Below are 27,394 nucleotides of genomic sequence, written 5' to 3' on the forward strand. Positions count from 1 at the left end.
GTTGGCTTTCCCTTGTTACATCCGGCCCCCTGGCTGTAACTCCGCCTTCAACGCCGCGAGCCTTCTCAGTGCCGGAGCTGACAGCAGCCGCTGCATTGAGCTGGATCGAGCCCACTAGCGCACGCAAGGCACTGTCAATTGCAGGCAGAGAAAGCTGTAGCAACCTGAGAAACTCATTCACACCGACAAACAGAATGACTTTTGAAGAACTTACAGGCGATCAGAAAGCAGACAGGTAAAAGCAATGCTATAAAGCGCACCGATTGCACTTTAAATAAACCCTATCTTTTTTTTAAAAAGTGAAACAGTGTTTGATTGAGCGTGCGGTGCAGATTCTTGGTTTGCGTTGTGCGTCGGTTAAAAGAAGTTTAATCTTCCTGTCATAGTAGAATTTTTTGTGAGATGAAGCACATACATTTGCATTCATTTGACACAACCATAACGCAGAATTGTTAATCTCTGGAGTTAGATCCTGTTGTTGTTATTGATGAAGGAATTAATACTGTTTTTTTTAAAACTTCTGATGCGGGTGGTAGGATGGACGTAGTGAGAAAAGCTTTGGAAGAAGTTTTGAGCTCCGCGCTGGCGCAAGGCTGCATCACAGTTGGAGTGTACGAAGCAGCAAAACTCCTCAACGCGTAAGTATCCACCAAGAACCAAAGTTTTCACATTTTTACTTTTTAAAAAATCAGTTTAAAAACGGACGGATTTTATTTATACTTTTCGACAGGGACCCTGACAACGTTGTTTTATGCTTGCTTGCGACGGATGAAGGGGATGATCTGGATGTGGCTTTACAAATTCATTTTACTCTGATCCAAGCTTTTTGCTGCGAAAACGATATTAACATAATGAGAGTGAACAACATGCACCGTCTAGCAGAGATCTTGGGCGGGATTGATGGGGCAGGCGAACCCAAAGATCTCCATTGCATATTGATCACTGTAAGTATTATACTAGTCACACCAGGAACGAATCCAATAACCGAGGCGTAAAACCGTCATCAGTTTTAAACAATGACAGAAATCTTACCTTTGTGAGGATTTAAATAAAGTTATTTGTAGACAGTATGAAACGAGTTACAGACGGTGACTGAAATCAGTCTAGGTTATTGCAAGTTGACAATTGGACCCCTAGAAGCAGACGAAACTGTATATACCGATACTCAACTGATTGTTGTGATTGGATGTAAATGTGGTCGTGGTTGACGTAATGTCTTTTTGCACCAATAGATGGCATAAGTTAGAGAATAGCTAACATCATGATTTGAGATTACAAGTACAGTATTTTGGAAAGAAGGGGGCGGTGAGAATTAAATGATGCACTTTTTAAAATATTTTGTTCCATAAGGATGATTTTATTTGTCTTCAATTCAGAGTCAAGTTGCACCATGGAAAGACGCAGCGTTGAGCAAAGTCAGCTGTTTCTGCAAAGAAAGTCGTTACTTGGACCAGTGGGTTCCAATCATCAACCTGCCCGAGCGGTGATCAATTTTAAATCACAGACCCTGGATTTAAGATTCGCTTTTGTTTCTCAGGAATTGCTCAGGAGATATTCTCAGTAGCTGTCCGAAAACTTGGCGCTGGAAAATTAGAGTTTTTATTTGTTGCTGAGAGCAGGCTAGACTGGACTTTCGATTGTCTGTAATTATTTTCTCTGAACGCTGGACTATGACTCAACTTGAGTTGTGCCTGGAAATAGTGACAATGACTAAGCAGACGGGAACCGAAGCAAGGGTTGGAACTGATTTCATAGCTGAGAGTAATAGAACTGCCGGAAGAATTGCGGGAATTACAGCTTCCATTTCGGGAACTAGAACTTTAAAAAAAAACTTGTGTTTTGACAGACTCATCGAATGGATAACAGAAGTGTTTGAATTTTGTTGTGAAAATGCAGTATTGCTGACTAATTACACGATGTCACGGAGCTGAGGGGAAGTTTAAAAAACCAAAACCGAATAAGTTAAGGATTTTTACTGTACTTACTTACAAAATTGTACTTTATTACAAAAACCTTTTTTGCTGTTTTGTCTAAATATGAAATGACAAGTTATTTCACAATTTATATAAATTGACGATTATTTATATTTGTGAAAGAATTGACTATAATTTCTAAATCCATTAATAAATATTATTACTTTTATTCACTAGCTATTTAATGTTCTAGTCTGTTATAGATAATTTTAATTTGTATATTACTGAATTGTTTTAATTGGAAACAGTTTGCAATACAATACAATGGAATTGCCAATGGACTGATTTCAGCCTGTTTAATTGGGGTATATTGTCAGTATTTTAAGTCACATTTTATTCCTTCTGTCAGTTTGTACAGATGAGCAGTGTTAAAATTGCACCAGTGCTCTTGACAGGTGAGTTCAGAACTCAGCCGAACTTGTGATCAAAACAAAATGCAGTAACATATCAGTGCAGTAGTTTATTATTTAGTGACTATTTTGGCAATTTGATATCCTACTACACATATACAACACACAACATCCAACAGCTATACATCCTGAATATTTCCTACTATTGTCAAGATTGCAAATAATTGTAACAGCAATTGCATGTTCAACTTAGTCTATGAGAGTTAACTGACTGTGCTCAATTGTAGCAACTCCTCTTCCAGTTTTACAAAGAACCACTGGAATAGAGATGGAAAAAAAAAATCAGCCTGTGTCTTCATTTTGATCATTGAGTAACCACCACTGGAATTGCTTGTGTCTAGGTCAGTTGAGGATAAAAATATGCTTAGTGTTCAAATGGCATTTTTGGAGAGGAAAGTACAATTCACATTTCAGATTAATTATCTTTCATCAGAACCCTGACAAAAGATCACCAATCTGAACAAATGTATCTATGGCTTTCCATTGAAACTGCATGGCCAGAATGTTTCTAGGATTTTCCAATGCAGAATTTTCCAACTATTATTCCCTTCTTCATGCCCACTTAAATAACTGTACCACGGTTCTCAGAGACAGGCTGGACACCGCAACAAGGGATTCAAATTTATGCATGCTTAGCACTATTCAAAAGGTGGCTTGCACAGTCAAAAGCCAGTCAGCACCTCTTCAAGGGGGAAGCAGAGCAGACAGTATACTCAAGGGCGTTTAACCTAACACTAAAGAATTTGGCAAATAAGGTGCATAGGAGGAGATGGCAGTGCAACCAGATAGCCAGTGCTGTCAATATTGTCAAACAATGCATCCCAAAGATCTAGATGAGATGTAGGAAAAGGTTTAATGATCTCATGAGTGCTCAAGGTCAATGAATGTTTCATCACATGCCATATCCTTAGAATAGAATGATGAGATTCAGATATTGCTCAACTCTAATACATCAATCACCGAGCAGCAATTTGTTTCTCAACTAGAACTCATACCTTCCTTTACAGCTTCAACTCAGTCTCACACACTTAACATTCTGTAATCTTCACATCCAGTTCTCAGCTCTTGACACTGTCCATAATTCAACTATGAAATCACATGCACTGATAGATATCTAATTAACCTGTTTAGGGACGTTACACACAACTCTCTTGCAGGTCAAGGTGGCTCACAATTGTGAAAACAGCACCATCTGCATGTCCTTAGCCCAGTTTAAATAGTGGGAATCCAAGAGAACCACTTTGCACCAAAATCATTGCTGAAAGGTTCAGAATCAACAAATGCAACCAGCATAGTGATAAATCTCTAAGTTTGTAGAAATTTTAAAGAAATTAGCAGAAACTTGCAGATTCAGAGACAACTTAAATGATGCTCAGAGACAGACTAGTGTGTGGTTAAGATGTGAAGAAATCTAGAAGACATCACTGACGGAAAGGAACCTATACTTGAAAGGTCAAGCAGCGTCACAGGAGCAGGAGTTATCATCCAGCTCTACACCTTGTTACCTCAGATTCTCCAGCATCTGCAGTTCCTACTATCTCTATACTTGAAAGCACTGGAAATAGCAGTCTCAATTAAACTTACAGCCAAAGAAGTTTAATGCTAATCTCGAGGATGAGACCTCGCAAAATGGCAACCGAGAGGATTCACAGAATGTAGCTGAGAGATAAATACCAGAACTGTGACTGGTGAGGAAAACAGGTCACAGCAACAAATTACAGATATAAATGTATGCAGAAACGGCAGCAATAAAAGGGCACATTAATCAGATGTGCTTGATGAAGGAACATGAACACATAGAAAAAGTACAGAAACTGAAGAGTGGAAAGAATCTACAAAAAGGCTACTTAGAAAAGCCGAGACTGTCAGTTTGAATGTTATTACGTGTACTGGCCATTGCCAACAACAAACTGACTCTGAGTCACTCCCTTATTGAATGGTAAACCTGTAGGAATTGAGGTGGATACTGGAACAGCAGTTTCATTGATACCTGAATGTGTGTCTCAGAAGTACATTGCATTGTAACCCTCAAAAATTGTACTATGAATGTACACAGGTGTAGTGATGCCTTCAAGAGATTGTATCAATGTGAATGTTCAGGTAAACGATTAGTCTGAAGATACACATTGTCAAAGGAAACCTTCCAGCTTTATCGGGAAGAATGTAGTTGAAGAAAGTCAAATTTACTGGGCTGAAATAAATCGCTTGTCAGACTCTGAGAATGATTAGAAATTCTAAAGAAAAGATGCTTTTAATCGGGATCTAGGAAGCAAAGATCTTGTCAAATTGGAAATCAAAGATCAGAATGTGGCGAGGCCAGATCACTGCCATATGTAATTAAAGCAAAGATCAAGGCAGAAATAGCAAGGCTGATTAAGATGGGAGTCCTTGAACATGTAAAATGAGAATAACTGGATCACAGCTATTGTATTAGAGACGAAGAAGGATAAATCAGTTCGCATCTGTGGTGATTTTAAACTCACTATTAATTTGGTGCTGTGTAATGAGCGGTATCCTTTGCCTTTCATTGATGACCTATTTGCTGGACTAGATGAGGTCAGCTTTTCAGTAAAATTGACCTTAGTCAAGCCTATCTCCAGACAAATGTAGACTGAGTAATAGAGCTACTTGACAATTGTAATGGAAGCAGTTATTTTGCGCATGTTACCCAATGGTGAAGTGAAGCCAATAGCTTTTATATCAACACTATTAAACAAAGCAGAAATGAACTACCCAACCATACAGAAAGAAACTACAGGAATCATTTTTGGCATTAGGTGTTCCATCAATACCTTTACAGCCAGGAATCTGCGCTATTAATAGACCACTGACCACAATATTTGGACCTCATACAAGGATACCTTCTCTAGTAGCAAGCAGAGATTCTTGCCATCAGCTCACACTTACACAATTGTTTCTCATAGCAGTTGATGCACATATAAAATGGTCTGGGTAGTCATTATGAAGACAACATGGGGGGAGATCCTTGTGAAGTTCAGTCATCCAGAACAACTTGTTAGAAATAATGATCCATAGTTTATATGACAACAGTTTACAGTCTATTGAATGAAGAGCAGAAATCAACCTATCAATCAGCTCCTTATCACATAGCTACAAATGGTTTGATACAAAGGTTTGTTCAGAAAACAAAACATTCCTGAAAGGTAATTTAAGAACGAGGATCACAAAAGACTGAGCTAATTTTTGCTAACATTCTGGAACACAATCCACTTGACTCAATGATAACAAGGTGTAGAGTTGGATGAACACAGCAGGCCAAGCAGCATCAGAGAAGCAGGAAGGCTGATGTTTCGGGCCTAGACCGTTCTTCAGAAAAATGCTCATCCAGCTTCACACTGTGTTATCTCAGATTCTCCAGCATCTGCAGTTCCTACTACCTCTGAAACCACTTGACTCAATGTTCTCCTGCCTTGCTCACGGTTAAGCGTCAGTTGTACGCAGTATTTGATTTGCTGTAACTGCCTGAGACAAAAGACGTTGTTGACACACAACAACAGAATCAAATTTGTCAACATGAGAGCAAGGCAACCGCTATGTTTTCGAAAAGGTCAGTGAGTGGCATGGAAATGTACCGCTGGTGACAAGTGGGTACCAGCCATGATTGTGGCATAGACTGGCCTGGACTCATAAATCATACAGGTGGGAGATGTAGTTCTATTGAGAAGACATGCAGATCAACTCTTGGCAACCTGAACAAACACCAGAAACATTAATTGAAGATCCAGAAATAACTGTACCACAGAGACCTGGGTATACCTGAGGACAGAAGAGTAACTGGGGTACCTGACAAAGACAGTACCTTAGAGGAGAACACCACTACGATGTCTGAACATTGAGACACTTCAGGAATTGACAATAACTGATGATGTTCCCAGTACACCCAAGACACAGAGATTAGAAGCGACGAGCAAAGTAGATGCTTCAGACGCACTTACAGCCACAAAGATTCAGCATCCTCCAGAACATTTAGCCTACTAACCATGTTATAAATGATTGTAGGCAGAGTCATAGAGTTACATAGCATGGAAACAAACGCTTCATGCCAACTTTGTGCGAACCAGACATCCTAAACTGATCTAGTCCCATTTGCCAGCATTTGGCCCATACCCCTCTAAACACTTCCTCCGCCCTCCAGACCAACCTCAGGGAATCTCTCTCCCACTGCAATCCATCTTTGGTCCGCCTCCCTCTCTCCCCATCCCCCTCTCTGAAGGAGGGTCTAGGCCCGAAACGTCAGCTTTTGTGCTCCTGAGATGCTGCTTGGCCTGCTGTGTTCATCCAGCTTCACACCTTGTTATCTCGGATTCTCCAGCATCTGCAGTTCCCATTATCTCTGATCACAGTTTTAACCTCACTGCAAAGCCTCTTCCAGGGATGCCTAACCTGAAGAAGTTACCCTCCTCCCTCTGGACCAACCTCAGGGAATTTCTCTCCCACTGCAACTCTCTATCCATCTTCGGTCCACATCCCCCTCTGCCTATTTCAGAACCCTCTCCCCATCCCCCTGTCTGATGAAGGGTCTAGGCCTGAAATGTCAGCTTTTGTGCTCCTGAGATGCTGCTTGGCCTGCTGTGTTCATTCAGCTTCACACTTTGTTACTTCCTATTCATGTACCTATCTGGATGTCTCTTAAATGTTGCAACTGTACCCACTTCCACCACCTCCTCTGGCAGTTTATTCTATACATGCACAACCCTCTGCATGAGAAGGTTGTCCTGCCCTCCCCCCCACTGACCCCTTTTAAATCTTTCTGGCCACACCTTATACCCATGCCCTCTAGTTTTAGACTCCCCTCCCCTGGGAAAAAGACCTTGGTATTTCAGCCTATCGATGCCCCTCATGATTTTAAAAACCAATATAAGGTCACCCTTCAGCCTTTGGCATTCCAGGGAAAAATGCCCTGGCCTATTCAGCCTCTCCCCATAACTCAAACCCTATAGTCCTGGCAACATCCTTGCAAATCTTTTCTGAAGCAAGATCTTTCCTATAGCACGAAGATGGGAATTGAATGCAGTATTCTAAAAATGGCCTCACTGATGTCCTGTAGAGGAGAAACATGATCTCCCAACTCCAATACTCAATGCACTGACTCTAAAAGGCATATGTGCCAAACACATACTTCACAACCCTGTCTACCTAAAACTCCACCTTCACGGAACTATGCACATGCATCCTTAGGACCCTTTGTTTGGCATCGCTCCCCAGGGCCCTATTAGCTGTACAACTCCTGCCCTGATTTGCCTTGCCAAAAATGCAACACCTCACATTTACTGAAATTAAACATCATCTGCTACTCCTCAGCCCTCTGGCCAATCTGTTCAAGGTTGCACGTGAGCGTTTTTATTGCAGGAACTTCTGATGTAAAGGGAGGAGGGATGCTCTGGGATACAGTCTGTCGGCCAACATATGCAGGCTGCTGCCGTACTGAGATAGTGCAGTCTGAAGCTGGGCCTACTAGGACTCGAGCTGAGGAATATCTTGCGTATCCATCTGCAGTCTCCCCTGTAAATTTCAGCAAATGCCCACTTCTATACTGTGACAATTGGAGAAGAACTGTATAGGAGTATTAAATCAAAGGTGCTAAGAAGAAACAAATTGCCGGGGATATGCAAGGATGATTAGTTAACTATTGTGCAGCGTACTGGATTTTTTTTGTTGTATAAAGTTGGTTTGTAAAACTTGTTTTGTGGTGAGATTTATTTCAATATTGTCGCTGATGCATTCTCCTCTATTTGCATTAAACGCATTCGTCATTTCACTGTATAAAACAGATTGTGAACTGGTCATCATGAAGCTGCCTGCTCCATCCTTGAAGATCATGACCAAGGTCCCTACCTTCATAGGTATTGCCATTATGCTCTGAGGCCACAGTTCTGGCTGCAACAAATGGCAGATTTCAGTGAGAACGTTGTGCCTGAAATGGAGGCACCTCTCACACTGCTCCTCACTGCATGTAAGGTAGGAGAATTGGAGAAAGTGGTTGAATTGAACATTTGAAGTGAAAGCTAAGGCTTTCACCAGTGCCTGCAGATTTCACCAAATTTCAAAGGCATAACAAATCACCAGATGTTTCTAATAACTCAGCAAGTAACTGAAATTAATCAGCAACTAATCTGTGATTGGTTGATGATCCCTTTAAATAGCATTTGTTGCTGTTGAATATATGTTCAGCTGTGCAAGGTCAAAAGAGGCATTAGTTGGACATTGAAGCTAAAATGGCACCATGGGAGTCAACTTAGTATTTCTGGCTTTACAATCCGTCTATTCAACACATACCTGGAGCACACTTCTGCACAAGGACCACTGAGCTCACCAAAAGAGTGTTCATTGTGGCCCATATCAAAAGTGTTTGCACACAGCACAGGTGCCTTTTTTTGGTGCCCATAACACTGGAAATATACGTGGTACAGAGTGGAATTTGGCAGTTCATGTCATCAGGAAGGGACATTGATGAGGAAAAGCTAAATAACTATGTTTTGATGGTATTATAGAGCATTCACATAGTGAGACATTTGGAATGGATTCAAAAAATCTAGGTTTGTCTTAGACTCATTGAACTCAGGAAGTGTATGAGCCGACTGCAAACATCAGATCCAAATTAGTTTGTTGGGACAAAGTCTAACAGAATAAATTAATTTATTGGCAGGAACCTGAACATTAAATATGTCATAGCTTGTCCTTTTACCTGGATTCCAATCTGGTGTTGCAGTTCAGAGGAATGTATTCTCTGTGAGTCATGTCTCAGGCTGAAATTGATTTAGTAGTTATCAGTAATTGGTATCAGAAAGGGATAGGCAGGAAGAAAGTAAGACAAGGACAATCCTACATTCCATTCAGCCTTGGTGATTGTGCTTGAATAGTAGGTGTGCACTGCAAATGCTTACATAACCATACAAGGTTAGCCCTCATTGCGAACGCAATTAATATTCCGCACATACATTAGATACTGATTGTAACTATGCAAACCCTGGAAGAAATACTTCTGAATTATGTTGAAAGCAGATTAGTTTTAATTGATGCAACTGTATAAACACCATCACAGTGCTATGGTCTGGAATCACATATAGGCCAGACAAGTTAAGGACGGTACATTTTCATCCCTGAAGGACATTAGTGAATCAGACAGGTTTTTACAATAATCAAGAATATTTTCATGGTTACCAGCTTTCAAACACAGTTATTCATAAATTTATATTTGATCAATTATCATCGTAGGATTTGAACCTGAAAAACAAACAAAAAACAAAAGTTGCTGGAGAAACTTAACTGGTCTGGCAGCATCTGTGCAGAGAAAACTGAGTTAACATTGAGCCCTTCTTCAGAACTGATGGTAGCTTGGTAAAGTTGGTATTTATGTTGATTATGGGGTGGGACAGATGAGTACTGGAGAAAAGGAGTGAAGAGATAGTTGGAACCCAGAGAGAGAGCGCGAGGTCAGCAGACAAACTCTCTGATGAAGGGTCTAGACCCGAAACGTCAGCTTTTGTGCTCCTGAGATGCTGCTTGGCCTGCTGCGTTCATCCAGCTTCACACTTTATTATCAGCAGACAAACTGTTGGCCGGAGCAAGTATTACAACAGAATCTAAATAGATGCTGATGGGAAGATGTATAGTTAAAAGTTAGTTGACTATGCTGAAAGCAACCTACAGGTCTTGGGGTGTGGAGTGGTGATAGACATGGAATGAGATGTTCATGCTATATAATTGTTGAACTCGAATGTTGAGTCTTGAAGGAACTGAGGACCCCAAGTAAATGAGATGGTGTTTCCCTGGCTTGCATTGAGCCTTGCTGTAGCACTGCAGTAGGCCTGAGGCAAAAATATTAGCTTGGGAATATGGCAGTGCATTCAAGTGGCAGGCAACTGAGAGCTCGGAGTCATTTTTGTGGACAGAGACCAGGTAGTCCACAAAGCAGTTACCAGACTGTGTTTCATCTCCCCCAGTGTAGAGGAGACCACACTGTGAGCAGCAAACACAGAGATTAGATTGAGTGAGAGTGGAGGCAAATTATTGCCTCACTTGGAAGGTGAGTCTGGGACTTTGATGGTGAGGAAGGAAGAAACAAATGGGAAAGTGTTGCACTTTTTGTGATTGCATGAGAAGATGCTGTGGGGTGTTTGGAATGGAGGAGGAATGGACCATCATGTCCCAAAGAAATGGTCCCTGCAGAAGGCTGACAAAGAAGCAGTACCGAGCATGTCATTGATGTACTAGAGAAAGAGCTGTGGGGAGGGACCCGATAGGATTGAAACAAGGAATGTTTAACATATCCCACAAAGAGAAAGGCATAACTGAGGGTCATGTCAGTACCCATTACCACACCTTTAATCTGAAGAAAGTGGGAGGAGTTAAAGGAGATGATGTTCGAGTGAGGATGAACCAGGAAAATTGGGTAGAGGAGGATGAGAATGTCCCTGGAGCACAGCCTGGCCTTTGAGTCTAGTGATAAAAATGTCTGTTTGTTTTAATTCCTGTCATCTTAACATATTTAAAGAGAGAGAAAGAAATGCATTTATTAAAATCATTTGCGTTCTTACTATGCCTGAAGATGATCACAATTCAGTTTCTGGGCAGTTGGCTTCTTTCCAATTTTCTCTGCTCTCTCTGAAGGAACTGATTCTTATGCAACTGTCTTTGAAGTATTTTCTCATGGGAAGTGAAAATTTATTGCCCTTTCCTAATTGCCCTCAAGAAAATAGTGAGTCACCTTCTTACTCCTTTGCAGTCCACATTAGGTTAGTACACCCACACTGTTATTACGAAGGGAGTTCCAGAGTTTTGCTGCACAGATGATTGCTGCATTCTAGTACCTCAACTAGGCAGTCAGTCATTCTTTAAGCATGATTTGAAACAATGAGCAACAGAAGGCAGTCAGAGCTGGAACCCTCTCGCATTTATGTTGAAATTTATCTCAGTTTTGAAACTTGTGTGCATTATATTAATTAGGTAAATTAATTTGAGTTAATAACTTATGGTAAAATATTGCTTGTGGAATCCATTGTGTTCAATATACTGCACCATCAATTCCTCTCAGCTACAACTTAGTCAATTCAGACTGATCAGAGCTTTACCAATTGAAAAGTAGAGATGAATATGACTGAAGGAGGGGATAGTTTCCAAACATTCAGCACAACAGTACAGATGAACGTATGACTGAGGAGTAAAATGGGCCATGTGTCTCTTCAAGCTTGCTCCCCTATTCAGAAAGATCTTGGCTGATCTTTGTGGTTTGAATTCCACATTCTTAACTATTCCCAACAACTTCATTCCTTTGCCTAAGAATAATCTACTACCCCCATTAAAATTATTCAATGACTTCTTTCCTTCCACAGCCTTCTGAGGCAGAGAGTTCCAAAGCCGCATAGTTCTTAAAGGAAAACATTACACTCATGTCCACTTTGTCAAAAATGTTATTGCTCTTGCCAGCTTTCTCTCCTAAATGCAACAGAAGACACACATAGCCTGTTCAAATCTTGCTTCATAAGAAAGCCTGCATATTTCAGGTTTTCATTCAAATCTAATAAACCTTCTCTGAGCCACCTGCAATGTAATTACGTTATTCTTAAACTAAAAGGCCAAAACTAAACAATATTTGGAATGTGGTCATGTACTGTACAACTGTATCAGAAAATTCTTGCTTTTATGCTCAGTTCCTCTCAAGGGGTAGCATTCCATTAGCTTTCTTAGTCATGTGCTGTACATGCATACTGACTCCTAGTGACTCATGCACTAGAATACCTAGATCCCTCTGCATTTTGGAATTCAGAAGATATTCACCATTTAAATAATACCCTGCTTTTTTATTCTTCCTGCCACATTAATACCATCTTCTAGATTTATGCCCACTCACTCAACCTATTTCTATTGGTCTGCATGTTTGGTATACTATCTTCATAATTTCCTTTCTGTGTCACCTACATCCTTAGCCCACCATATTTTTGCTGTCCTCTAAGTCACTGATATAACTCGTAAAATATTGGGTCCCCACCACAGACCCTATGGAACTCTACTCACCACATCTGCCAATCTGAAAAGTACCCATTTAATGATACTTCATTTTCTGCTAGCCAATCTTCTATGCGTGTCAGTGTATTATTGTCAATACCACAAACATATTTTACACAATAACCCTTATATACCTTGGGAAATGCCATCTGGAAATCCAAGTATAGCAAATGAATATGTTCCCCTTTATTCACAACACATTAGAATTTTACTCCTTTTAAAGGAGTAATAAATCCAATAAATTGGTTAAACACAGCTCACTTTTTACAAAACAATGCTGATTCTTCTTGATAACCTTGAGTTTTCATGTGCCCAGTTATAACCTCCTTAATCATAAATCTCAACATTTCCCATGATTGACATCAAGATAATTGGTCTATAGTGTCCTGTCCCCCTTCCTTATTAGAGTTATATCTGCTACTTTCCATCCTGTGAAATACTTCCAGAATCTAATGAATTTTGGAAAATTAACACTAATACATCCACTACCTCATTAGCAATGCCTTTTAAGATCCAAGGATGAAGACCATCAGGTTTATCAACATGCAGCTCCATCAGTTTGCTCATTTCCCAACTCATCACGTTCCTCTCTCCCTTTAACCGGTTTAGTGATTACTTGGATATTTTCTTTCATCCTCTATAGTGAAAACAGAATTAAAAACTTTATTCATTACATAGGCCATTTCTTTATCACATACTATTACTTCCCCATGATCAAACTCTAGAGAACTAATACTCTTCCCCTTTCTCGATACCTATGGAAATTCTCGCTGTTTCTTGATTTCTGGCTAGTTTCCTTTCCATGTTTGAATTTATTAGTGTTGACTAGACATTGCCTGCCAATCTTTGTATTCTAATTAATCATCTGCCCTACTATGCATTTTTTGGGAATTATTTGTCTCTTCCTTAAGTTTGTTACTGTTCTTAACTTTTACTTGACCACAGATGGTGGTTTCTCCTCCTGGAATTTCTCTTTCAAGTAGGAATGTCCTTATTCTGGAATATCATTTGTCGCTGCTCTCAACCTTTTCTTATTCACTTATGGGACATAAGCCAGCATTCACTGCCTACCCCTAACTGACCTTGAGACAGTGGTGATGAGCTGCCCTCTTGAATCACTGCAATCCATGTGCTGTAAGTAGACCCAAAATGCCATTAGGGTACCCCAGTTCTTTGACACAGCGGTATCGTTCCAAGTCTGTACAGAGGTGGCTTGGAGAGAAATTTGTAGATGGTGGAATTCCAATGTACTTGCTGACCTTTTCCTTCTAAGTTGGAATTGGTTTTGGGTTTAGAAGATGCTGTCTAGGAAACAATGTGGAAACCCTGGAAAGGAGTTTGATTTATTTCATCCAAATTTTCCTCAGGTTTTCCAACATAGTTATGGAAGGATATCAGGTGAATCCCTCTATGTATTCCCCCTTAGGGTCACTGGTTTTTAAATGGAGTGCCTTAATTTTCAACACTTCATCAGCAAAAACAATTTGTGCAAAGCAGCTTCAGACCAATTTAGTTCATCATTTTGAACACTTCCCTTTTAAGAACCAGAACAAACCTTTATTTTTCTCATCATTTAGTTTTATGAAGTCAGGCAAAATGTTGTTAAGTACTTTGTATTTGCTTTCACCGAGACGGGAGTGTGCTTCCCATAGACTAGTTTGAATTGTAGGCTACAACCTTTTCTCAAGAAGGTTCAGTATTGAATGCTTGGGTGTGGTTGCAGGACGTAATTAAGAATCATTGTACAGCAAAATTACATTCTATATATAGAAGTGATGTGATATTTTAATCACATTGAGTAATATGCACTATCAGTGTCCATTTAGAAAGCTTTAATTAAGGATTTGAGTCAAATTATAAGCACTGTTGGTTACACACCCTCTGATTCAAGACAGACATGTGCAATCCAAAATAATTAACTGTTTTGATCTTATTGAGGTCCTTACATCAGATCATATTATGTGATTTGGATTATGGGAAACAAGGTGCATATAAGAATTCAGAACAGTCCCTTTGTGCGAAATTGGGATGGGAAAATACATTTTTTAAATTCACGGTCCTGTTCTTTTCTGAAGAAACTTGCTAGATTTGTGCAAGTAGTCAGTCTTTTGTAAGCTGAAATAGTTAGGTCCTGACATGAACCTGACGCATGTGAGCCAAGAATTTATTGGGAGTGGGTGCCAGAATGGGGGCAACCTGGAGGTCAACTGAAACGGTTAGAACAAATACAGAAGTTACTGGAAAAGCTCAGCAGATCTGGCAGCATCTGTGGAGGAGAAAACAGTTAACGTTTCGGGTCAGGGTCATCAGGCCCGAAATGTTAGCTCTGTTTTCTCCTCGACAGATGCTGCCAGACCTGCTGAGCTTTTCCAGTAACTTCTGTTTTTGTTCCTGATGTACAGGATCCGCAGTTCTTTTGGTTTTGCATTTTGAAAGGGTTAGAATCTGTGATCTCAACTGAATTGTAGCAATTAAAGTTGACTTTCAGACTTCATATTTTAAAGTGGGATAGTAGGCATGATACATGCCCAAATGAGGTAATTTCAATTCTATTAAAAGGAACAACCCACAAATAAAGAAGTTGCTGGAAAAGCTCAGCAGGTCCGGCAGCATCTGTGAAGAAAAATCAGGACAATGTTAACTGAGTTATTTTGTAAAGCAACTTTGTTTTTGTTCCTGATTTACAGTTTTCAGTTTTTATACGCACAATTAGAAACTGGAGATGCTCAGAATGGATGGGGGACACAACAAAAGCAGTAGCCAGATTAAATGTTGCCTTGCTGGGATTACTGCAGGGTGCAGACAGAAGGAAAAAACACTTTGTCTAGTAACAGGAGAAGGAAACTGGTGGCTCCCTCAAGGCTTGCGCGGTTAGAACTAGCTCCGGAGGTGGTTAGCTGGAATGTTTTATCCAGATCAAAGCAATATTATAGGGAGTGGTTGAAAAGCTTAACCAGGTCACGATAAAGCGAGCATCTCTGGTAGTTCACCTAAAATGTACGGTTTAAGCCCTCCATTTCACTATTGTTTACTAAGCATTCTTCACATCAATCCTATTAACTAGGAAAAATTCACTTCCTATACATTCCACCACTTCCAAATTTATCCATCCACTATCGACGATCACCCAAACTTTTACAGAATGCTACCTACTGGTTTGTAGTCACCACCACCAAATGGACTGCATTTACTGGCTGAACATTTCAACTTACTCCAAACTAATTCACAGATATGTTTAAACCCTTGTAAGAGAGGGCAAAACACGAGATAGTAGATGGACTGCCACAAATTGTTCAGCCTACAGATGCAGGGCAGGAACCCCAGGTTACCAGTAAAGAAAATCACATCTGAGACATTCAAGCTCTGACTTCACTGCAAAAAAATGAACAATGAGAAACTACCGTGACTAAATCATACCTTTTCCATTTGTTTTGCAGAGTCTTCATGCATAAAGCAAATGCCACAGCTCATCCATGACCACACTTCCTCAGAGGACATTTAGACCGTTGCACAACTTAGCATGAATTGGTAAATATTCAACATTTTAATTTGATCCAGTTGAACAGTTAGTTATTCAGGGTTTTCACTTGGTGTTTCACTCAATTCTATGCAGAATATAAATGCTGGTCAACAGAAGTATGCTTCACCTTCATCCTTCTCATTCTCTAAATTCTCATGCATCAATGAGTGATGAAACTTTCTCCCCGCTACTTCGTGTGCAATCATCTCCGCTGCTAATACTGTACAGAATGCAACACACTTATTGTGGAAACCCTAGACATGCACCTTCAGCACTATTTAGGCTTCTGAAGCACATATTCAACATTCCAATGGCTTGCCGGAAGACATGCATGGTGTGATAAGGGTCTTAAATTCACAGCTTCAATCTTATTGATAGAATTCCTCAGGCCACGGTTGAAGTTGATATCCTTTGTCTCCAATCAGCAGTTCCTGGAACAAAAAGGTCCAGGACATTAGGACCACTACAACATAAAAGCATCATTGCAGTTCCCAAGAAACTGTGGAAAATGATGGCATAATCAACCTTGTTGGATATGATAGTTTGAGAAGGGGCAAAAGCAGATCTTATCTGGAGAGGTTTGTAACTCTGAAGTTATTTCAATGATGTAAGAGAGAAGACTGAAAAACCTCCCAATACACCTTACAACACATGAAGTACTTTTGAAATGTAGTCGCTGTTGTAATATAAGAAATACGGTAGGGAATGTGTACACCAAAAGCTCTCACAAACAGCAGTATGATGGCGACAAGAGAATCTATATCAGCAATTCTGAATGAAGGGTAAATATTAGTCAGGGCACTGAGAATAACTCTCTTGCTATTTTTCAAAAATAATGCCGTGGGATCTTTAATGTCCAACTAGGATATGGATAAAATCTCAAACCGCACAGCACTCCCTTAGTATTACACAGGAGTAGAGCATCAGACAACATATTTGCACGCAAGCCTCTAGAACGAGAGCTGAATCCAGCTGAGCAACAGCAATCAGTACTGGAGCTGGGAAATGGTATAATGAACACAAACCTCAGCTTACAGAAGTTGAAGACAGGCTAGGAACTGTAGAGAATGATGAAATGGTTACAGTAGAAGCAGCTATTCAGAGCTAGTGCCCTTGTCCACTCTCTGCATGAGCAACTCAGCTAGGCCTATTCACTGAATCTTCCCTTTGGTTCTGCAAATTATTTCTCTTCAGATAATTATCCTTGGAAAGCACAAACAGATCAGTCTTCATCAGACTCCCAGCTGATGCAGTCCTGATCCTAATTGTTTCAGTTTTCTTCCAGTCACCAATAGTTTTTATTCTGCCATTCAGCTTAATTCAGTGACTTCTATTTTACAACAATTGTGCCAATAAAGCAGTTTTGATCTGCTGTCTAGACTCACTATTTTCAACACAATCAAATCTCAAAAATAATTGAAAGAAACTTTTTTTAATGCATGAGCTGATATTACTCGTTTTGAGGAAAAGGGGAGATTGACTAAAGAGAGGGAATCATTGATGATATTTGTTGAATGGGAACGAGATCAAGATGGAAGTGGGTTTGCAGCCAAATTGAGTTTGGAAAGACCATTTTATTCTTTCACGAGGCATGGATGTTTTATGTATTACTGTAAGTTATGTGCAGAACAAGATGTAGTGGCTCGGGCAGTATTTATTGCCTATCCTTAATTGCTAATTGCATCCACATTGCTATGTCTGGATTCACATGTAAGCCAGACTAGGTCAGGATGATCATGTCCTTTAGGGAAGGAAATCTAAGTAATCAAATGGGATTTTATGACAATTGATAGTGGTTAGCTTTTTAAACCTTTTCTTAATTTAAGATTCAAATTTCACACAATGGTGTAATTCAATCCCAAGTCCCCAGAACAATAGCCTGGATTTTAAATTACTCGTCTAGAGACATTACCAATATTCAATTAACTCCTGGATATTCAAGGCAAGGCTGGCAGAGGAAGTGGAGAGGGGGCCAAATAGGGTAAGTGCCAAGTAAAAGTGTAAATCAGCTACGACAGTATCTAGTATTGTTATGTTATCCCAAAAGTAGCGCTGAATCGTAAAGCAGTCTTGCTTATATGATAGCACTATATGAGACACTTAAACACTGAACAAGTGAGCAAGCCCAACATTATTTCAAAAATTAGAGGATTCTTGGCAAAGAAACAGGATCAAAAATTGAAAAATATAAATAGCTGATTAGAGTCTGAACATCTTTGAACAGGACTCAAAACAAAGCTCAGCCCCAGAAGGGTTTTCCTGATGTATTCACACATTGTAGGGTCCATTAAATGACTGTTTAGTAGTTGGTTGCTCTACATGTGGGTCAAAGTAAAGCCTGTTATAAAACAACATGTAATTATGCAAAGCGTGTTTTTCTATGCAAAATGTACCAATAAACTGTGAAACCAAGTGTTGACATGTTCAGATAAAGTCCTTGTATACTCCTTAGAGGCTTTATTTTGAAAACAGGGAATGATAATTTCTGAGATAATAAAATGTGAGGCTGGATGAACACAGCAGGCCAAGCAGCATCTCAGGAGCACAAAAGCTGACGTTTCGGGCCTAGACCCTTCATCAGAGGCTTTACGATTCAGCACTACTTTTGGGATAACATAACAATACTAGATACTGTCGTAGCTGATTTACACTTTTACTTGCTCTGACGAAGGGTCTAGGCCCGAAACGTCAGCTTTTGTGCTCCTGAGATGCTGCTTGGCCTGCTGTGTTCATCCAGCCTCACATTTTATTATCTTGGAATTCTCCAGCACCTGCAGTTCCCATTATCAATGATAATTTCTGAACATGTTTTTAAGTGACTTAAAGGAAATTTGAGAGTCTGGTACGGGGACCCCCTTTACTCAGACTGATTGAAAGCCTGCGCCAAAGTTTTAGTATTACTCCTTCAGGCCATATTGTAACAATGTTAAGCCCACACAATGTGAAGCTTTGTTACAAAACTCTGCTCATTCATCCATATTAATATAATGCCTGATTTCTGTAGTAAAGAAAACAAGTCAACACTTTAAATGATAAGTACATGCCTACCTAGTAGAAAATGAGTAATCACATTTGGGGACTAAAAGAACGATAGAAGGGATTTTTAGAAGCTTGTTGAGGTGGAGTAGGAAGTGAATGAGGCGATGTGATGAGAATTTTGTGGGAGAATACATAGGATGGGGCTATTGACATTGAAGAAATCAAAAGATTTTTCTCTTGACTAACTGGCAAATCAGAACATTCGATTGCTATGGAAACCTTTCTTTAAAGTCCACTGAAAATCAGTGGAATGAAAAGCAGGCAGGTTTTATAAAAGAGTAGACAAACGGAGTCACCAAGGATTTAAAGAAAATCTACCCTACGTCGAATTGCAAACATCACAACCAAGGTTCAAAGATAAGCACAATTTCACAGATGAGGTTATTATTTTGGCTGTAGATTTGCATAGTTGATTGAGAGGGTCAAGCAACTTAAAAATTAAAAATCCTACTTACTCCACACTTTGCTCCTTTCTTATTTCTCTCAAAATTGACTGGTGTTCTCACGTCTCATCTGAACCTTTTTGGTAACTCCTAGATGAAAACTCTTCAAAGCAGCTTCACTGAAATGGCCATAAACAATATCCAAAAGAGATGCTTGACCATTTATCACTTCTCCAAATGGTAAAGCCAATGCGCTGCTACAACTTCCATTAATTTTGTACATTTCACACTGACCAAGGATAGGAACCTTTTAATCCATACATCTCAGATCTTTACCTGACAAAATCAGAGCCAAAAGGTTGGATGAAAATGAATGCTCCAAAAGATGGAATTATTCACCCTCAAATACAGCACACAAAAAAGGCCCTTCAACTCAATGAGTCTGCACTGTTCAAAAAACAAGCAACTATCTATTCTAATCACATTTCTCAGCACTTGGCTCAAGGCCTTGCTGGTCTCGACGTACGGGCAGCATGCTGGCTCAGTGGTTAGCACTCTGCGTCCTCTGATCTGCTCTCAGTCCAAAGACATGCAGGATTGGTGGATTGCTCATAGTGTCCAGGAATGTGCAGGCTAGTTGGGAATGAAGGGTTATAGGGAGAGGGTAGGGAGACAGTCTGGGTGGGATGCTCTTTGGAGTGTCGGTGTGGACTCTGTGGGTCAAATTGCCAGCTTCCACACTGTAGGAATTCTATGATTGACATTGCAAGTGTACATTTAAATAATTCCTAAATATTATGAGGGTTTCTGCCTCTTTCAACCCTGCAGGCAACGAGTTTCAGCCTCCCAAAACTTCTGGATGAAAAAATGTTTCCTCACATTCCTTCTAAACCTCTTGCCTCTTCCCTAAAATCTACAGCCCTTGGTCATCCATCCCTCCAACAAGGAAGACAGTTGCATTATATCTACCCTATCTACGCCCACAATGATTTTCATATTTCAATCATGTCCTTCAATCTTCTGCACTCCAAAGAAAAGAACGTCAGTCTATCAAATTCCTCAAGACAAACTCTTCAGCCCCAGCAACATCCTGGTAAATACCCTCTGCACCCTTTCCAATGCAATCACATCCCTTCTGTAAACTGCATTCCAGAACTTCACAATATTTTACACCTAACCAATATTTTATACAGTTCCAGTATAACTTCCCCGCTCTGAAAGTTAATGCATTGGCTAATAAAAGGTAAGTATTCCAATGCTTTCTTAGCCACTATTTTCCTGTTCCATTATTTTAAGGGACAGGGAAACTCGCACACCAAGGACTCTGATTCGTGGTGTTTCCCAGGGACCTATGGCTCATTCTGCTTTCCCCTGCTTTGTTGATCCTGCCCAAGTGCATTATCGCATGCTTATATGGATTGAATTTCATTTTCTCCTGATGTTGCTACAGTTTATTTCAATTATAATTTCATGGCGATCTCTGCTAACCGATCCAACTGTCAATACTTTCTTCCCATTTGGACACAAAATGAAATCACGCTAATATCAGAAAGCAACAATGCCAAAATGTCCAAACATATCACCAGCACAACTTACTGGAAAGTAAACTCAAACTAGACATTTGGGTAATACTTTGGTTATTTGAACCAAGGAGTCCCAAGTTAAACTGATACTCCACTAAGTCAGTGAACTAATAATACATTAATGACTGCCATGTGCAAAATTATTGCAGAGAAGACAGGTTGAAAAGAACATTTGATTATATGGGATTAGAGGCTTTATAAGGACATAGAAATTACAATAAACCTGTAGCAAATACTGGTTTGGGCTCAATTTGAGTATTCTCCCGAGTTCTGGGAGCAAACACTAAGAAGGTTGTGAAAGCAGTGCAGAAAAGATGGGAGAAGATTCAGAAGAATGGTTTCCAGAGTTGAGGAACATCAGTTAGATTGACAGATTGGAGCAACTCAGCTGTTCCTCGAGATAGAAGATGAAAAGGAGATTTTGTAGAGACACTCAAAGCCATGAGGGGGCCTGGATAAACAGGAATAAATGGTTCAATTTGACAGAAGGACCAAGTAGAGAAGAGAGATTTTACTGATTGGCAAAGGAAACAATGACAATGAGGATTTGTTTTGTGCAGGTAGTTAGTATCTGAATGCATTAAACAACAGTGTGGTGCAGATTCAGTTGAGGTCTTTGAAAGATAATAAAATTATCAGAAGAGAAATATACAGATTATTGGGAAAAGAAAGTCACTTTGTAGAAAGCCACCATGGACACAATGGACTTAATGTCTTCCTCTGCTCTGTAATTCTACAATTCAACCCATCCTCTTTCTATATCTGCTGCCAGAATATTCTGTCCATTTTCTCCAAATTCAGTCCTACTATACAATTTACCTCAGCTCAAAAAACAGAACTACCCTAATATCCTGCTAATTGCAACAATTCTCAAGGGAACAAACATTACTAGGTGCTGCTTATGAAGATGTGTACCTTACTGGAGAGAGCCCTTAGATTCTGCAGGAAGTGGAAGATCTGGGAAAGCTTATGAGGCAGGTCCATTTTCACTTATCTAATGCATTCTTACACTGCCATAAACATTTTAAAATTTAATTACTGCTCAATAAAATGGAGAAACAAATGTTATAAAATGCAATGAGTTTATTATTAAAATGCATTGAGTAACTGGAACCACAATACTGAACACATTCACAGCATTGAACAATTTCAGCATTTTCTTTTTCACAAAGTGAAATTAGTGAAATAAGGACAAAAACATACAAAATTATTTGCTGTCTAACAATTTGTTGTGTTGGCAAGTAGTTTGATATAAAATTAATTGCAAGTAGTAGTACTGATCTTTAGCTTCGAAAGGCAAATAGAAACTTATCTGTATAGCAGAACTTAACTTTTTTCAAGTGGATTAAATCAAAGGAAGAAAATAGGTCCAAGGTAGAAAGACAATATTGACAGATTAAATGAATATACAACAACTCAGGCTTCCTACTCCATCCCATACTGATAAAGACCAGTGCCTAACAAAACGTTTTCTTTTTTACTACTAGCTTGTGAGATTTCATCTAAAACATGAAATAGTAAATATGTATGTAAATTCTGAGGCACAAAATAAACATTACCTCTGTGCAGCATGGTGTGTCATGGCTATATGTTCTTATTAGCAAGCGGTACTCATGTATAAATATAAACAGACTCAAGTTCTAGAGTTACTTATTCTGTGAACAGGTTTAACCTTTTGAACTATTTTGGACAATCAAGAGGAGTATCCACATTGGGAAAGACAGTATTCTATTTATTGGAACAGGTGTTCCAAATAAGTATGTCTAAGGTTGGGCATGATAGACATAGTGCCCTAATATATCTTAACCACTAAATATGCCAGTATGAGTTTTAAAATTTCAGTCATCTTTACAATCTTGGAATATATTAGGCAACAATGCTGAACTTCAGATTCACATCCATCTTGAATTAAACTGAAATTTCACAATTCTTAAATCTGCAGAGTCATCACACTACCCTGAACCAGACTGAAACCTAGATTCTACAGGTGAAAACCCAAAATGTCTAATGTACTGCATTCAAGCTAGGATTTATTGTCCATTTTCCAACAATCTTGTTGGTTTTCGACCATGGATGATAAATCTTCAAATTTCTTTCAAGGTGCAGCTTTTAAATTCTATGGCACAATCAATATTATTAGCATGGCAATTAAGATTTTCTTCATCATGGGCATAAATAAGGCTTTTGACAGTTATAGTTTGTATGCAAACTTTTCAAACTTCATACTTTTCCTTCAACGTGTGGCATTTAAAGCTGGACTTGTACATCAAATTTTTCACCCATGTAAAATATAACTCAAACACCTTTTCTCTCTCTACTTGAACAAAATGAGATAACATATCTGTTTAAGGCATGAAAACAGACGTTCAGCCATGTTCTTAGCATAGCTGATAGCTAGTCCTCGTCATTCAGGTGCCAATTTACAAATCATTAATTAGAGTCAACTTATCTATTAAGAATTCAAGTCTGAAATCATGAGAAAATATAATGGTTAAAGATAACAACTTTAATTTTATTTACAATTTTCTAATTTGAGCAATATTGAACCATTAAAATTCAAAAATGACTTGCAGCATAATTTAAATGAAAAGGAAGAAAGAGTGGACTTGTATAATAAATAAAATTGCTAAGATATTTAAGTCTATACTTTTCAACTTAATAAATGACACCTCCCAAAGAATTTGGCTAGTATTAAAAAAACAAAAAAGTGATTTTTTAAAAGAAAACTAAGATTAAAATAGTTGCAAGTGTACTCTTTAACTCAAGTGATAAACTTGATTCTCAGTCATGAGTTTGAATTTTCTATTAGGTTTGTTTCTCAAATTATGTTGCTTAGAAATCCTAAGAATATGTAAGTTAGTGGAATGAGGTGGAAGGACCATCCTTGTTAGGAAAGAACTAACAGTGGTAGTGACAGGATATCACAAAGTGCCAGAAATAACATGGAAAATACACCAGCTTCCATTGCAATTTGCATAAATATCAAAGTGCTTCCTATGCTGCAAAGAAACGAGAAATGGATCTACAGCTTTGCAACCAATTCAGTGGGATGATGATGGAGGATTTCAGTCATTCACTTTCCAAAGTTGACAAAACAAGAAGGAAGCCCAAAAAGAGATGGGAAAGCCCCCATTAAATATTTGCTGTTAGAATAAATGATTGCTTCTTAATTCAGTGTTGAGAACAACTACTGGAGGGCAGTCTTAGAAATCAGTTATTGTAGCTATCTAAGAAATGGGAACATTTTTCTCAATTTAAAATAGGAGGCTGTAAAATGTTTTATGAAAGCAGAATGCATTTCTGCACTTTTCATTGATTTAGCTCATAGAAATAAAGACAGGAAACTTGATGTTTTTCTTTTAACATGAAGAAAACAATATCTTCATTAAGCCCTGAAAGGACGTGAAGTTTTTCAAATCCCTGAGGAGCTAATGATGACAAAGCCACAATGGTTTTGTGGAGATCTGAGTAACTTGCTTCCAAGGAAGTATTTAAAAACTTAAGTTGGATAAGGAAAGGTGATGTTAACAGAATAGATCTAGAAGGAATACCGAATATAGTAAAAATAATTGGAAGGCACTTTTCGCTCGTTATGAATCAGAGGTCCATTTGAGGAGAAAAGCAGTAAAGTTGGTGGGTGATTTGGGAAGAATTATACATGTCAAAAGCACCGACAATTTGAATTTATATACTTTGTATATGCTTTCCATAACCGGCCACTTCTACTCAAGTAAAATTCAAATTTAAATCAGTAACTTTACCATTAAAACAATGCAGACTAATTAAACTCAAGAAAATGACTGAAGAGGTTGGTGACACCATAATGAATATTTTCAGTATGTCACTAAGCTTCAGTTTAGATTTATTGCACAACTACCTTTCATGAGGGCGTTTCTGATTCAACTTTGGAATGAAAGACAGGTGCTGAAGTTTACCATTAAAGCTGCCATTAGAAATATAGGTAAATAGAGGAAATACCCTACTGAAAATAAGTGATCCTAGTAACTACATTTGAGGGGAGCTAAGCTAATATTTGCACAGTTAAAAATCAGAAAATACAAGGAAATTTTGGCTTCAAAAATGATAAACTCTATCACTTGCAAATCACCAGAAATAAATCATGGTCTACGTCAACACTGTTCAGTAAAGGATTCCATCAAACAGATTGCTTACTGTTTCACAAAAAAGGTGATTTTTATGGATGCAAGAGAGAGTTCTAATGGTCAAAATAAAACGTAGTTTCATTTGTATAATACTGCAGGTCACAGGGTTGTGTGTCCAAAGTGGCAATTTTGGTACCAGGGTGGACATGCTGGTAAAATCCACTAGTCTTTCAGATGATGTCGGATTTTCAGACTTGGGATAAAGTGGACTCATAAGTCTGTAAATGGCAATTAAAAATTGATTTAATAGCATTAATGCAAGGAGCTAGATCCTGGAATTCAAACAAAAAAAGAAGAGTGCTTGAAAGTACTTTGTTATAATCATTCCAACTATTCTACATTGTTCTTAGGCAATACAATATCAGTCATCCTTAAAACTGAAGTTTTCCATTTGGCAAGTTTTAACAAGTATTGTACCTTTATTGTGTTGATCTAAGGCAAAACCACATAATACTGCAGATTAAACATTCTTTGAACATTAGAAAATAAAATCATGCTGCCAATTTCCAAAATTTAGATACAAGGATATGACAAGAATATGGACAGAGGTTTGATGCAACCACTGAGAAACAAAGATCCAAATTTATCCAATAGAAATATAAAAGTAAGGGCCAATAGTTTTGAAATAGCCTTTCTTCCCACAAAACTAATCCAGTTGAGCAAAGTATAATTCTTACTGACCTCAAACTGCTTCCAATGGGTTTAATAATGAAGTACCTTTTGCAACACTCAACTATCACCACCTATGGGTGTATTAGAGGACATTTTTTCTTTCTTTCATGTATCTGTACATCCCTTTTCTTTCACTGACACAAACAGATCTAACCTGGATTCACATGCACACACAATCTTCAAACCTTTTGCATTTGCAATTGCATCACTAACACAGAGTCTGCCATCATAGGTTCTGTGCACTGTGCTTGAAATGGACGAGTCCATTCCATGACAGGGGTGAATTAATTTGGTTACGTTACAAAGATAAGGTGGGTACAGGATGGGAGCTAGAACTGGTGTGATGGTTTCTATTTCCAATAGTGATTGGATATTTAGCAACATTCAGGTGCTTAAACCCAATAATTGAGTCAGGAGCAATAGAGTGTGTGGTTGTGAAGTCTCTTTCGTACGTGTGAATTGGGCATTGGGTTGTTATACATTCCACGGTTTGTGGCAGGCAACCAGTGTTGTACACTGGAGGGTTTATATTTTTCCAGGTGTAGATCAACCAACAGCTCTGGTTTGTGCAGATATAGTTTAAAGTTAACAATCTTCACAGATCTTCTACATCAAGAATTTCATGAGGCATTTTTGTGCATCCAGCTCTCCAAACTTCAACAGGATTGAAGTTGCATTGTTAAAACTGAAATGTGTCAATCCATGTGTAATTTCAAAGTTGTAGAGGGACAGTGTTAAAGTTCAAATGAATGGGGAGACATCAACTTTCCCTAATTTGCTGGACTTTCTCAACAGATAGATATAGGTGAATGAATGGGGAAACAATAAACAACAGCACAGGCAGCAGGATGCTTGGAGTCAACTCAAGACTTTGTGGTAAACTGCATTGTAGCATTTGGTTCAACGACAAGTCGAATGTGGCAATTTCAGGTCAATTGGGAAAAAGCATTAAAAGGTTAACAATCAGGACGATGGTCGAAGTTTAGCATTTTTAACACATATATGCAAGTTTAAAAATTTCACACTTTTGCAATAACATAGGAAACTATGTAAATATAAAGGCATAATACAAGTGTTATTCAGTACATTCGAACTTCATTTTCTTTCCTGGCACAGAAAACATTTTTAACATCTTTTTGGTCTGAATTCATAAGTTGTTCCCAACTCTAATCTAATTTGATGGGTTTTTTTTGGAAGGAAGGTGGGAGACAAAGAGAAAACAGGAAGATGAAGAGAAAAATAAGAAACCCAACATGAGAAGAAACATGAATTTGGATTGTATGTGAATACCAGAGGGCATTAAAATTGCATCACCTATTCTAACATTGGTCAGTTTAAAAAGAAAAGCACAACGGTGATCTATAACTATAATATAATGCAAGGCTTCTTATCCTTAAAGGGGTTTTCTGAAGTTGGAATGCCCATGAGCAGAGGGTCACTTTTGGCATGCTCCTCACAGTAGCGGACAAGATCTGCTGAAGCCTTTGAAACCTGCCAAAGGAGGGGGAAAAAAGAATGAAGAATAAGTTTAAATTTGAGGATGTGCATAAGGATATAGGATGTAACTATTATCAGACAGTACAACAGTCTTACTAAAGTATCTTTCAAAAATGACATCTAATGCA

General features: G+C 38.7%; 2 protein-coding genes and 1 long non-coding RNA gene across 9 annotated transcripts in view; 1 reads left to right on the forward strand and 2 right to left on the reverse strand.

Annotated features, from left to right (window-relative positions):
- Nucleotides 1–1,317, reverse strand: part of LOC125456564 (uncharacterized) — a 79,426-nt gene extending 78,109 nt beyond the window's left edge. Inside the window, exon 1 of the long non-coding RNA XR_007248469.1 lies at nt 1,033–1,317. This is a non-coding gene — a long non-coding RNA (uncharacterized LOC125456564). The remainder of the gene's footprint in view (nt 1–1,032) is intronic.
- Nucleotides 63–2,144, forward strand: LOC125456563 (growth arrest and DNA damage-inducible protein GADD45 alpha-like). Its single transcript, XM_048539803.1, has 4 exons — nt 63–235; nt 537–638; nt 731–944; nt 1,377–2,144. Exons 1-4 carry the CDS (start codon nt 195–197, stop codon nt 1,485–1,487), a joined length of 468 nt encoding a protein of 155 aa, XP_048395760.1. The 5' UTR covers nt 63–194; the 3' UTR covers nt 1,488–2,144.
- Nucleotides 2,145–21,999: 19,855 nt separating this feature from the next.
- Nucleotides 22,000–27,394, reverse strand: part of LOC125456212 (guanine nucleotide-binding protein G(I)/G(S)/G(O) subunit gamma-12) — a 92,070-nt gene continuing 86,675 nt past the window's right edge. For all 7 annotated transcript variants that reach the window (XM_048539113.2, XM_048539109.2, XM_048539112.2 and 4 more), the window contains one exon: nt 22,000–27,260. In XM_048539113.2, coding sequence (XP_048395070.1) covers nt 27,135–27,260 — 126 coding nt within the window. In that variant the 3' untranslated portion in view covers nt 22,000–27,134. The remainder of the gene's footprint in view (nt 27,261–27,394) is intronic.

The sequence above is a fragment of the Stegostoma tigrinum genome, chromosome 8 (assembly GCF_030684315.1).
Source record: "Stegostoma tigrinum isolate sSteTig4 chromosome 8, sSteTig4.hap1, whole genome shotgun sequence".
Taxonomy (NCBI): Eukaryota; Metazoa; Chordata; class Chondrichthyes; order Orectolobiformes; family Stegostomatidae; genus Stegostoma; species Stegostoma tigrinum.

Excerpts from the sequence above, each read along its gene's own strand:
- LOC125456563 (XM_048539803.1), top strand. The coding sequence starts at position 195 with ATGACTTTTGAAGAACTTACAGGCGATCAGAAAGCAGACAG. Across the intron at positions 639-730 it reads GCAGCAAAACTCCTCAACGC|GGACCCTGACAACGTTGTTT; the intron begins GTAAGTATCCAC and ends ACTTTTCGACAG. Across the intron at positions 945-1,376 it reads TCCATTGCATATTGATCACT|AGTCAAGTTGCACCATGGAA; the intron begins GTAAGTATTATA and ends TCTTCAATTCAG.